General features: G+C 36.9%; 1 protein-coding gene across 3 annotated transcripts in view; it reads left to right on the forward strand.

The window, feature by feature from the left end:
- FNIP1 (folliculin interacting protein 1) overlaps positions 1-13,276 on the forward strand; it is a gene marked incomplete at both ends in the record, with an annotated part of 128,783 nt that overhangs the window by 97,184 nt on the left and 18,323 nt on the right. For all 3 annotated transcript variants that reach the window (XM_079702321.1, XM_079702322.1, XM_079702323.1), the window contains 4 exons: positions 6,855-7,001; positions 7,906-8,075; positions 10,882-12,298; positions 13,107-13,275. In XM_079702321.1, the coding sequence (XP_079558447.1) occupies positions 6,855-7,001; positions 7,906-8,075; positions 10,882-12,298; positions 13,107-13,275 (1,903 nt within the window). The remainder of the gene's footprint in view (positions 1-6,854; positions 7,002-7,905; positions 8,076-10,881; positions 12,299-13,106; position 13,276) is intronic.

The following is a 13,276-nucleotide window of genomic DNA, read 5'->3' on the forward strand; positions in this document are numbered from 1 at the left end:
CACTGTATAAGTTTACAGTGTACAGCATAATTATTTGACTTAATACATCATGAAATGAGTATCACAGTAAGTTTAGTGAACAACATGTACCGTAGATGACAAAATTAAATTAAAAAAATATTTTTCTTGCGATGAGAACTTAGGATTTACTCTCTTAACCGCTTTAATATATAACATACAGCAGTATTAATTATATTTGTCTTGTATGTTACATCTTCAGTACTTATTTATCTTGTAACTGGAAGTTTGTAGTACCTTTTGACTGCCTTCATTCAAGTCCCTCTCCTCCCCGACACCTTACGTTATGTCATTGCTCTCTTCTTAAGTGCATACGTGTTAAGGTTTATTATCTTCAATTATTGCCAGGATGGATGTCAGGGAGCTCACCCCTTTGTTTTGTTTTAGGAGCTTTATGGTTTCAGGTCTTGCGTTCAAGTCTTTAATCCATTTTGAGTTGATTTTTGTTTGTGGTGTAAGATAAGGGTCCAGTCATTTTTTACATGTGGTTGTCCAGTTTTCCTAGAACCATTTATTGAAGAGGCTATCCTATCTATATTCTATGTTTTTGGCTCCTCTGTCATAAATTAATTGACCATATGTATGCATGCGTTTATTTCTGGGCTCTCTATTCTGTTCCATTGATTTACGTGTCTGTTTTTATTCTAATACCATACTGTTTTGATTATAGCTTTGTAATATAGTTTGAAATCGGGAGGCATGATGCCTCCTCTTCTTTCTCAAGATTGCTTTGACCATTCAGGGTTTTTTGTGGTTCCATACAAGTTTTAGGATTGTTTGTTCTATTTTTGTGAAAAATGCCATTGGAATTTTGATAGGGATTGCATTAAATCTGTAGATTGCTTTGGATAGTACGAATGTGGTTTTTTTAAAACTATGGAATGCTTCACGAATTCACATGTCATGCTTGAGCAGGGGCCATGCTAATCTTCTCTGTATCATTCTAATTTTATTATATGTGCTGCCGAAGTGAGCATGAACATGGTTTAATTCAAGTTGTTCAATTGACTTTGGACTGGAATTATTATAAATATATGTTTCGAACAATTCTTTTTGCTTATTTGCCTAAAAGAGTCCTGCAACATTTTTTTGGGTTTCACATTTTGCAGTATTACAAGACACTGAGTCTTTGCCCTTGCATTTTGAGCTGTGTCGTACGTTATTGGATTAGTTTCTTTTCTGCGGTCACAAGCTTTGTGGCAAAAGGCCAAGAGTCTGTATTTGAGCTCTGAGGAAACACTGTCATCATAGATCCAGCTGAGGTTACCAGTATAGTAAACATTGTCATGAGACTCATTCCTGGTAGAATACTGATCTTGCTGATAGGTATACCCAGCATTTTTATTTATGAATTTTTTGAGTTAAATACCTATGAGGTAATTGCTGTGATATAAGGTAGTATGAATGGCCTAGCCTTAAAATTTTAATATTGCCTGGAATTTACAACATGTATGAGTTATAAAATCATTGTAGGGAATTCCCTGGTGGTCGGTTAGGAGTCTGTGCTCTCACTGACAAGGGCCCAGGTTGGATCCCTGGTCAGGGTAAAAAGATCCCACATGCTGCGCCGCACAGCCAAAAAAAAAGAAAAAAACAAAAAACATTGTAAAAGTATGTTCTGATTGTATACCTTCCTTTTTGTATTAGTTTATTTTACTTCAGTCACTGTGCAAATCTGAAAGACTATATAAATTAGTTAGGCATCCTTGCAATATTTTAAACGTACTTTATAAACTTTTATAGTTTTTATTTAAGAAGTCTATTTGTAGAAGTACTTTAATATGTAAAGTTGATCCTCATTGTTTACAGATTCTGTATATGTGAATTCACCTGCTTGTTAAAATTTATTTATAAACCTAAAATATACTTCCAGTGATTTTATGATCGTTTGTGGACATATGCAGAGAAGTGAAAATTTTGAGTGCCCCGACACACATTTCCAGATGAGGTCAAACAAGACAGTGCTCTGTCTTTTTGTTTCAGCTCTCATTCTGTAAACAAGTGTCCTTGTCATGATCTATGTAGTGCCACTTTTTTTTAAGTGTTTTTTGCTTTTTGTTAGTGGTTTTTTTTTTTTGTTTTGCAGTACGTGGGCCTCTCACTGTTGTGGCCCCTCCCGTTGAGGAGCACAGGCTCCGGACGCGCAGGCTCAGCGGCCATGGCTCACGGGCCCAGCCGCTCTGCGGCATATGGGCTCTTCCCGGACCGGGGCACGAATCCGTGTCCCCTGCATCGGCAGGTGGACTCTCAACCACTGTGCCACCGGGGAAGCCCCTTGTTAGTGGTTTTGCAATGAAAATTGGCCCTTGAAGACATTTTTCCATTGAAGACATACAGATGGACAAGGGCACATGAAAAGATGCTTAACGTCACTAATTATTAGAGAAATGCAAATCGAAAGGGCATTGAGGTACTACCTCACACTGGTCAGAATGGCCATCATTAAAAAGTCTACAAATAACAAATGCTGGTGAGGATGTGGAGAAAAGGGAACCCGCCTACACTGTTGGTGGGAATGTAAATTGGTGCACCCACTATGGAAAACAGTATGAAGGTTCTTTGAAAAAGTCAAAATAGAATTGCCATATGATCCAGGAATCCCAATCCTGGGCACATATCCAGAGAAAACTCTAATTTTGAAAAGATACATGTACCGCAGTGTTCATAGCTGCACTATTCACAATAGCCAAGACGTGGAAACAACCTAAATGTCCATTGACAGATGAATGGATAAAGAAGATGTGGTACATATATACAATGGAATACTACTCAGCCATGAAAAAGAATGAAATAATGTCATTTGCAGCAACATGGATGCAATAGAGATTATCATACTAAGTGAAGTAAGTCAGAAAGAGAAAGACAAATACCATGCGATAATCACTTATATGTGGAGTCTGTAATATGACACAAATGAATTTATTTACAAAACAGAAACACACTCACAGACATAGAAAACAAACTTATGGTTACCAAAGGGGAAAGGGAGAGGGGAGGGATAAAATTAGGAGTTTGGGATTAGTAGATACACACTACTATATAAAAAATAGGTAAACAGCAAGGTCCTACTGTTATATCCCAGGAAACTATATTCAATATTGTGTGCCAGAATGGAAAAGAATATATATATATATAAAATAGAACCACTTTGCTGTATACTAGAAACTAACACAACATTGTAAATCAAGTGTACTTCAATTAAAAAAATAGTGCGCAAGCATAGTGTTGAAATTCTGTCTAATGTTTCTAAGTGCAAGAAGGTTGTGATGTGCCTTACAGAGAAAAATACGTGTTAGGTGAGCTTTGTTAAGGCATGAGTCATAGTGCTGTTGGATATGAATTCATTATTAACAAATTAACAGAATATTAAATAAAGTGTCTTTAAACAAAAACTCACATAAAACAAGATTATGTATTGATGGATTGACAAAAATATTGTGACCAGAGACTCACAGGAACCTAACTCTGTATTTGTCTCAGGAACAAGTGATTCACAGTTCACTAATTCAGTGTTCATGTTGACTTTATAGAACATTACTGCAAATAATGAGAAGCTATCATACTTAATTTTTAAATTAAGTGTTTATTTATATCTAGCAGTTAGGTAATTTTTAAAGTATGTGATTATTTGAAACCAGATTATTAATGAATTTCGGGTAGTTGAGAAGAGGAAGGACATGTAGATGCGAGTCCTGAAACCTAGAGAAGTAAGAAGTATGTTTAGTTAGCATTGCTGCCTGGCAGAGATGAAGTACTTGGATTTTTACTTAGACTTCATGCATATCAGTGAAAACTGAATCATGTCAACAGTTTCCTTCCAATTGAAGGAGTCTTCCATTCTGTAGGGACAGACCAAGAAAAATAAAGGGTCAGATGACTGAAAATACTTGCCCTTCTTACCATTCATGGGTAGGGAATAACCATTAAAGGGGGAAGAGAGCAAGCATCATTACTTCTACGTTGTTAATGACAACACAGAGTTGTATGTAGTGAGAAGCACTATTGCATAATTAATTTTTTTTGCCTTCTTTGCACTTGATACACTCCAAAGTCATGGTACATATTTTTAAACAGCAAAACACTATAAAGCTAATGTCCTCAGTGACCCACTATACTAATGTTAGTGATATGACTGGCCCATGACACATAGACTTGTAGTAGACAATATTATGCTGAAGAAACTCATGGAAAATGGATTGATCAGCTTGTTCATTCATTTAATCAAAAAGTTTATTTTATTCAAAAGTACATTCATGTGGTTAAGAAGCAAAATATATATACTGACAGTTCTAGTAATGAAAAATAAATGAGCCCTGTCCTACCTCTCCCATCCCCATTCTTACTGCTGAAGAACATTCTCTTTTAACTCTTAAATATTCCTTTAGTTATACACCTCCATATTATTAAATAGTATACCTAGTGTAGCTATTTCTTGATTTATCAATTGTAGAGCATATTTATCTCCTGCCGTAAATTCATACCTGATCCTTGGTCCTTTTAGCCTTTCAGTATAGTTTTAGCACTATCTTGTCTTTCAACTTTGGTAAATTATCTGTATTCTCTGATAATTTATTTTCCTCTATTTTCTCTCTCTTCAATATATTTTGTTAGAAACTGACACTCCTGGATTGATCTTCTATGTCTCTTTTCTTTCATGTTTTTCTTCTCTTTTTCTGACTTTATTATTTTCTATTTCCTCTGGAGTCATTTTGTGTGTGTGTGTGTTTCTGTCTTTCTGTTTGTGTCCCTCTTTCCTTGGAGGCTTTCTCTATACATCAGCATTTTGGTTGCCCATTAAGAGTGAGAGTGAGGCACCAAAATACAGGTTGGGAGTGCGGATTGGAGAACCTCACTTTAGAGCAGTGTTGCTCAACTTTTTTTCATTTTCACTGCCTGAAGGAGCATATTTAAACATTTTCCCCCATAATTGCTGCCTCTGCCATGGAATTTTAATACCACAAGATTTACCTTATATCTGTTTGTGTACTGTGAAAGATTCAAATATCAGGGAGGGTTTGGGCATGTCATTTCTCTGGGCTGGTCAGTTGCTACATCTGCTCTCCTATCTTTAGTTATTCTGTGGGAAAATGGGGTGGAGGGTAGGGGGTCACCAACCATTTATGGCCCTTGAATTAGTCTCTTAGTTTATAGTCCTATATAACTGCTGCCCTCCTTTTTAGCAGGCACTTTTGAGTCCTTAGACTCTTCTTGCTTCAGTGGGGTAAATTAGCTCCTCTTTGTACATCCCCCCCCCCCGCCATGAGCACCATAACCCATTATCTTCCTCTACCCTAGTACTTCAGTTAACATTCTTCTCTGTGTTGTGTCTTCTAGAATTTTATTAAATCTGTAATTTTAATTTTCACTAAAGTTCCTCTTCAGTTCTATTTGTTGTAGTGATTCATTTGTTTTTAAATCATTAAGTAGTGTTCATTTGGGGCATCAGAACTGAAAGGGGATACACATTTGTGCTCAGTTTTCCATCCTATCTGGACATCTTTAATAGTCTTTAAAAAATAAGCATTTTCAATATCGCTAGTTTATATTTGTCATATTTTTCTCTGTAAGATACCTGTAATTTTTTTCCATTCATTTATTTTTAAGTTCTCGGCAGTCATTTTATGCCTTACTAAAAATTCATTAATGCGACCTGTATTTGTCACTTTTATTTATGGTAATGTATCATGTTCATATTGGGTTGAGATTTAATAAAACTTGTACAATCAACAGAATTCTTTTCCTTTTTTGAATTCTGGGTATTAGAAAATTATACTGAGGTAGGTATCAGAGCTTTGTGGAGATCTCAGAACTTTCTAGAGCTGTACTCTAATACAGTAGCCATTAGCCACATGTGGTTATTTAAATTAATTTAATTACAACTAAATAAAATTTTAAATCCAATTCCCCAGTCACACTGGCCACATTTCAGGTATTCAGTAATCACATATGGCTAGTGGCTACCATGTTGGACAGCACAGATATAGAACATTCCTATCATTGCTAAAAGTTCTGTTAGCACTATGCTAGAGAGTAGAAAGTAGGACACCATTCTGTAGCTTCTAAGAGATCGACTAGTTTCTTAAGCCCCAACTTTGCAGGAGTTGCTTCGTGTGATGAGTGTATAGGACTCTGCTGAACAGATAATAATGTAAAAGGAAAAGAATTGACATCTTTAAAGCCGTTAGTAAAGAGTGCAAGTCACAGACTAACTATTATCTAAATAAATGCAGGAGACAGCCAGAAAAGCACTGTGATAACTGCAATAATCCTCTTTTGTGTTGATTCAAGGGAAAACTTCAGAAAATTGAGAGTCATATAGCATGCATATATAGTGTCCTCGTCATTCTTCAGAACTTTACAAAGGAGTCTCAGCATAGGCAATATAATGATGCTGATAAACTATTGTTGTGAGTGGGTATTATCCATAAGCTATTACCCCACTTAATATTTTTGTTTCTATGTTGTTGATTATTTGCAATATATTTAGGTGTAGCTTATAACCTTGGAAACGTAGAACTGGAAAGGGTCTAGAAATTACCTAGTCCTTTCCTTTCATTTTACAGGTAAGGGAAACTGATGCTTAAAGTAGGGAAATAATTTACCCAAAGGCACACAGCCTTTGAGGGCAGAGCCAGTGCCAGAACCAACACATTTTGAGGTCATGTATAAAACTTTTCCCTTGGTACTATGCTGATGACAAAGAAAGAAAGACTTGATTCATTGTCTTTCTCAAAAACTTTAATAATCTAGATGTGAGACCCAAGCCGGCAACATTATTATTAAGAGTATGTAATTCTGGGAGCTATGAATTTTATAATGTGTTTTCCTCTTTTTAGAACAACAATTTGTAATCTTTACACAATGCCACGAATTGGAGAGCCTGTCTGGCTTACAATGATGTCGGGGACTCCAGAAAAGAACCAGCTTTGCCATCGTTTCATGAAGGAGTTCACTTTTCTAATGGAAAATGCTTCCAAAAATCAGTATGGCCTGCCCTTCCTCCCTCCCTCCCTCCCTCCCTCCCTCCCTTCCTTCCCTTAACTATCGTAGCTATTGTTTACTATAACTAGATATCTAGATTGTGATCAAGTTCAAGTACAAAGGTGAAAGAATTAATCATTATCCTTGGAATTATTTCATATTATTAATGAGCAAGACAGAATTATAAAAGATAACTAAGATAATTACAAGACAGGGTATGGAAGAAGACCAAAGAACCTTATTAATGAGAAACAGTAAAAATGTCTTTAATTGTGTGTTAAATTAAAATTCCTGACACCTCACAGAACTCTCTGAGGCTTCCCATTTTTCGTGAATTGTATCCATGAATGCGGTTTCATTCTATAGAAAAGAAGTTTAAAAATATATAGGGAAGTGCCAGGATTCCAATAATACATTTTTAGTGTGGTACTTTGTCATATTGTTTTCTTCTAATCATCAAATTCTTAGAATCCAGATGAGTAATTTGGGTGTTTTTATTCTCTTTGATGGTAAATAAAGTTTTCTTAATACTTTCCTTCATTTTCCTTTTCAGTAATTTGGATATGTATAGACTTCCTGGTTGATTCATTAATATATTTGTATTTTAAACACTGAAAAGAATCCATAGTTTCCCAAGTAAAATGGCATTTTTGTTTTTTAATTATGAGTAGAAATAGCTCCTTGTGAATGCTGTCTTTATTTTAAGGATTTTTGTTTTAACTCCTACCCAACCAAAAAATTTATTAACTTTTGTTTTCATCCTGGTGATATACCTATCCTTCCTTCTATCCTCTCCTTTTTTATGATGTTTGGCCATGTACCCTCTCTTCTTTATTCTATCACTGAATTTTGCTTGAGGTTTTATGAAAGCAGATTAGAATCTGATAGGATGAATTTTGTTTTCAGATTCTTGCCAGCACTCATTACTGCAGTTCTGACCAATCATCTTGCCTGGGTTCCAACAGTCATGCCAAATGGGCAGCCACCTATAAAAATATTTTTAGAAAAACATTCCTCTCAGAGTGTGGACATGTTGGCAAAGACTCATCCGTATAACCCACTTTGGGCACAACTGGGTATGTATTCTGAAAACCCTTACATTTATGCATTAGACTTAGACTTCTGTGTAACTGTCTGGAGTTATTTTATGGCAAAAATAAATAGAGAAAAATTAAGTGCTCTCTTTTCCCCCTTCCTTTCTAAAGCATTTCTTCCTTAGTTGTCATTTCATAACTGCTAAATTGTCTTATCCCCATCTTATGTTTACTATCATTCCTTATAGAGACCTTCAGCTGGAACAAAAGGAGCAGGATGATGGCTGGTTTATTAGTAACTTCAGGGTCTTCAGGGTGTTTTGTGTTAGGTATTTTGCCTAGAAGGAATGAATCAACAAATTCACCTATGATCGCTAGAATAAATCTGTTTAACTGAGAAGCAGTCATTGAGGTTTCCATTGTTCCACCTTTGTTTGTTGAGTAATTTTTGAAAATCTTTCTCTTAGTGCTTGGTACCCCACTAAATAAATGGGTAACAGGAGAGAGGGGTTAGTTGATGAGTTGACAGTCATTAGGAAGTCAGTGTAGCATGGTGCTTAAATTTAAGCATAGGCTGTGGAGTCAGGCAGACCATGTTTGAATCACAGTTTCCCTATTTATAAAGTGGGGATAATAGTAAATAGTACAGGGAGTTCCCTCGTGGTTTAGTGGTTAGCATTGGGTGCTTTCACTGCCTTGGCCTGGGTTCAGTCCCTGGTTGGGGAACTGAGATCCCACAAACTGTGCAGTGTGGCCGAAAAATAAAATAAAATAAATAGTAAATACTTCATAATGTGAAAAGTAAATGAGATACAGTGAGAACAGTGCTTAGGACAGTGGCTGGTAAATGTAGTTGCTGTTACTCCTACTCTTAGTCTACTGCTATTTGGTGATGGGGGGAGGAGTATGGTGAGAATGTTTTGGTGACCTGGTAGAAACTTAAACTTCCCTTAGGTTGTTATGGTGAGTGAGCTTGCCAGGCAGATTGTAATGTGGTTTATTAATTCATATAACCAACCAACGTCCCTCTCTCATTCCTACTCTTTCTATTTCTTCTCTCCCTCCCTCCCTCCTTTTCCTTTCCATATATATTTTGATATATATGTCAAAATGTATATGCCTCTGAAACCATCACCCAAATCAAGATGGTGAACATATTCATCACTACAAAAGTTTCCTCATGCCCTTTGTAATCCCTCCCTCCTATTCCTCCCTACTCTGCCTGTTCACTGTTCCTTATACTCAGGTAGCCACTGGTCTGCTTTCTGTCACTGTAGATTAGTTTGCTATTTTCTAGACCTTTATATAGATGGAATCATACACTAAGTGCTTTTGTTTTGTCTGAGTTCTTTCAACATAATTATTTTGAGATTCACCTATGTTGTATGGATTAATAGTTCATTCCTTTTTAATGCTAAGTAATATTTCATTGTATGAATATTAATTTACCTTTTTTCAAATCAAGTAATTCAGTAGTTTTTTTTTTAATTTGAACATTTCAAATCTGTTTTCAATTCTACAGTCATTTATTGAATGCACAATATAACTAAGGCTCTGTGCAAAGAACCCTGGAGGGTATAAAGATGAATGATATCTAGTCCTTGCCTTTAAGAAGTGACAGTCTTATACTGTAGGTAAAGTATATGTGGACAATAATGATAATTCAAATAGGAACTATAAGAAATGAAAAGTTTAGTGGGAGTTCAATTAGGGAAGCTTACTTTTGTCCAAGGGAAGATGCTTGGGTGGGAAACTTCGGACTGGCAGAGATACAGAGGGAAGGGAAAATACATAGCATGAGTAAAGGGGTCTAGGTGTTAAAAGTGCTGAGCACATTCAGGGGTCCAGTTTAAGTGGGACTTTGGGTGAATAAAGATGAAATAGGGAAACTATCAGAAGATAAACCTGGAAAAGTAAAGTGGAACCAGTCATGAAAGACTCATTTACCAAACCAAAGCAGTTTCAATTTATTTGGTTGTTAGTGGAAACCTTGGGAGTAGTTTTGAACAGTGGCATGATGGTACTAGAGCCAATTTCTTAGCCAGATGAGAAAATTTATCATAGTACAGTCTGTAGTATATTATTTGAGACCTATTTATGTTTGTTCCTTTAAAAAATATGGGGTTCTTATAAAGTAAAAATAGAGATTCTTTAAATGTGTATACTGACAACTTGCAAAACTTGAATTAAATCTCCCTCCTTTTTTAAATGTAATGGCTGTTCATGTGTAATGTGGATAACAGAAGTGAAAATGAATCACAGGGCTAAATGTGTTGCCCTTTTGGGTCTATCCTGAATACCCAACCCTCTAGGGAATGTAATGGAAAGGAAAATGGGCTTTTAAAAACACGGGAGCTAATGTGAGGTCCTTGGTAGGGCAGCAACGGGTGAAGTTCAGGAATATGATTTAAATCAAGGAAGGTTAAGTGTGTGATGTGACTACTTCAGCTCTGTTCCATTTCACTACTACTCCTTTCCTCTCCTTGGTCCCCAGCAGATGTGCTTTTGCACATAATACTTCAGTCAGTACTTCTCCACCCATATGAAGTGCTGTGCAAGGGGACTGGCACAGAGCATGTTCTTGGTGACTTTCACAACTGTTTGCTTGTGGTTTCAGCACCTTATTAGCAGCTGCTTAAGGAGGAAGGTAGAAAGCCCATCCATTCACCTATCTCTTTGGTTAAGACCATTCATCTCATCCTAGTCCTGAATAATCACTCACCTATTAAGGAACCAAGAGTAAAATCTGAACTACCCCTCATAAAATAATAGTAGGTTTCTGATAATTGAAAATAGCCTGCTTAGTATGAGTAGAGGATGTGTCCATTAACTGATTTTTCCATTTCAGGAGACTTGTATGGCGCTATTGGCTCTCCTGTACGGTTAGCAAGGACTGTGGTAGTTGGTAAACGACAAGACATGGTCCAGAGGCTGCTTTATTTTCTTACTTACTTCATAAGATGCTCTGAACTTCAAGAAACCCATCTTTTAGAAAATGGAGACGATGAAGCCATTGTTATGCCAGGCACAGTAATTACAACCACTTTAGAGAAAGGTGAAATCGAAGAATCTGAGTATGTGCTTATCACAATGCATAGAAACAAAAACAGTTTGCTCTTTAAAGAGTCAGAAGAAACAAGGACTCCTAATTGTAACTGTAAATATTGCAGTCGTCCACTCCTTGGGCAAAATATAGAGAATGTTTTGCGACAAGAGAGAGAAGATACTCAAAACAGCTCTAAGGAGCTGCTAGGAAATACAAACGAGTGCCGAATGATTTCTCCTTCTTCTGACTGCCAAGAAGAAAATGCTGTTGATGTTAAACAGTGCAGAGATAAATTAAGAACTTGCCTTGACACCAAGTTAGAAACAGTTGTTTGCACAGGATCTGCTCCAGTGGGCAGATGTGCATTGTCAAAGTCAAGCTTAGAGCCTGCAGAGGAATCATGGCAGAGTGAGGAATTGCTAGATTCAGGTAATCACACAGGTAAAGTGTTCAGATCCACAGGAATGGTTGTGGGAAAAAAACCTCCAGATAAACTTGTGACAGCTGCATTTTCTTGTGAGGCAACCCAGACAAAGGTTACTTTCTTGATTGGGGATTCTATGTCACCCGACTCAGATACTGAACTCAGGAGTCAGGCAGTAGTGGATCAGATTACCAGGCATCACAGCAAATCACCGAAGGAGGAAAGAGGGGCTGTTGATCAGCATCAAGAAACTGCACAAACAGCTAAATCTGGAGAGCCTGATATACCGAACATGGTATCTGGAGAGCCCTGTGAACTTCCCTGCTGGAATCATTCAGACCTCGAAAGCATGAGCTTATTTGATGAATATTTTAATGATGATTCAATTGAAACCAGGACTATTGATGATATTCCAGTTAAAACAAGTACAGACAGTAAAGAACACTGCTGTATGTTAGAGTTTTCAAAAAGATTTTATACAAAAAATAGCAAACAGAACAATGAATTTTGCAAATGTGTAGGAACAGTTCACCAAGATTCATGTAAAACCTGCTTTCCTCAGCAAGACCAAAGAGATACACTCTCCATTCTTGTCCCCCATGGGGATAAAGAGAGTTCAGAGAAAAAAGTTGCTGTGGGAGCTGAATGGGACATTCCAAGAAATGAAAGTTCAGATAGTGCCCTTGGGGATAGTGAAAGTGAAGATACAGGTCATGATGTGAGTAGACAAGTAAGCAGTTATTATGGAGGAGAGCAAGAAGATTGGGCAGAAGAAGATGAGATACCTTTTCCTGGGTAAGTGCGAAGTTTTAGCCTTTTATAGAACCTATAAAAATATGTACCATTCTTTTGTTTAGCTCATCTCTGAAAGTTGGTAGTGGCTAATATAAAGGAAGAGACCATTGTTCTGGACAAATACTCTTTTATTATCACATGCTCCTACTTAAAAGAAGGGTTAAAGGCTAAGCCCCACAGGTGCCCCAGAAAAGCTTTGTGAAGGCATTAGAGAAAAGTTGTGTTGGTGTGTGGGAGATTGCTTACTGCTTGGAGTTTTCATTTAGCAGTGAGTTATGCTGCCCAGAAAGGACCTGTGCTGAGCCTGGCAACTAGGGAGAGGTAATCACTGAGAGAAGGTAGGAAATAGCTGTTAGAAATAAGTTTGGAAATAAGAGGAAAGTATAGAATGGATACTCTTGGTCAAGAATACAAGGAAAAGATTCCTACATGAGAAATGTTACATACCAAGCTTTGGGTTTGTGAGTTATTTATACTTTGTTTTGGATGGTGGTTTCCATAATTTGATTGTATTAAGAATGTGTTACATACACAAGGGACAGCATTCCTAAAGTCTGTTATGAAAGATTTATGTTCACCTCATTACAGAGTTGTCCATCAGACCCTTTCTGAATAGGAAGGAGTGTTTTGTGGTCTCATTGAGCCCTTAAGCCAGTTTTTATTTAAGGATGATTTTACTATTAGTATATTTTGTAAAGAATGATGGTACTGGAAATGTGGACTAGTAGAGTCCAATTTTTTGTGTGTGTGTTGGTAAAATATATTTATTACTGATTAGGTATGCCTTCTTTTGGAACTTTTCTTGCAGGTCAAAGTTAATTGAAGTGAGTGCTGTTCAGCCCAATATTGCCAACTTTGGGAGGTCCTTGCTGGGTGGCTACTGCTCTTCTTATGTGCCTGACTTTGTTCTTCAAGGAATTGGGAATGATGAGAGGCTCCGTCAGTGCTTAGTGTCAGATTTGTCTCATGCTGTGCAGG

Source organism: Hyperoodon ampullatus (assembly GCF_949752795.1).
Source record: "Hyperoodon ampullatus genome assembly, chromosome: 4".
In the NCBI taxonomy this organism is placed as follows: domain Eukaryota; kingdom Metazoa; phylum Chordata; class Mammalia; order Artiodactyla; family Ziphiidae; genus Hyperoodon; species Hyperoodon ampullatus.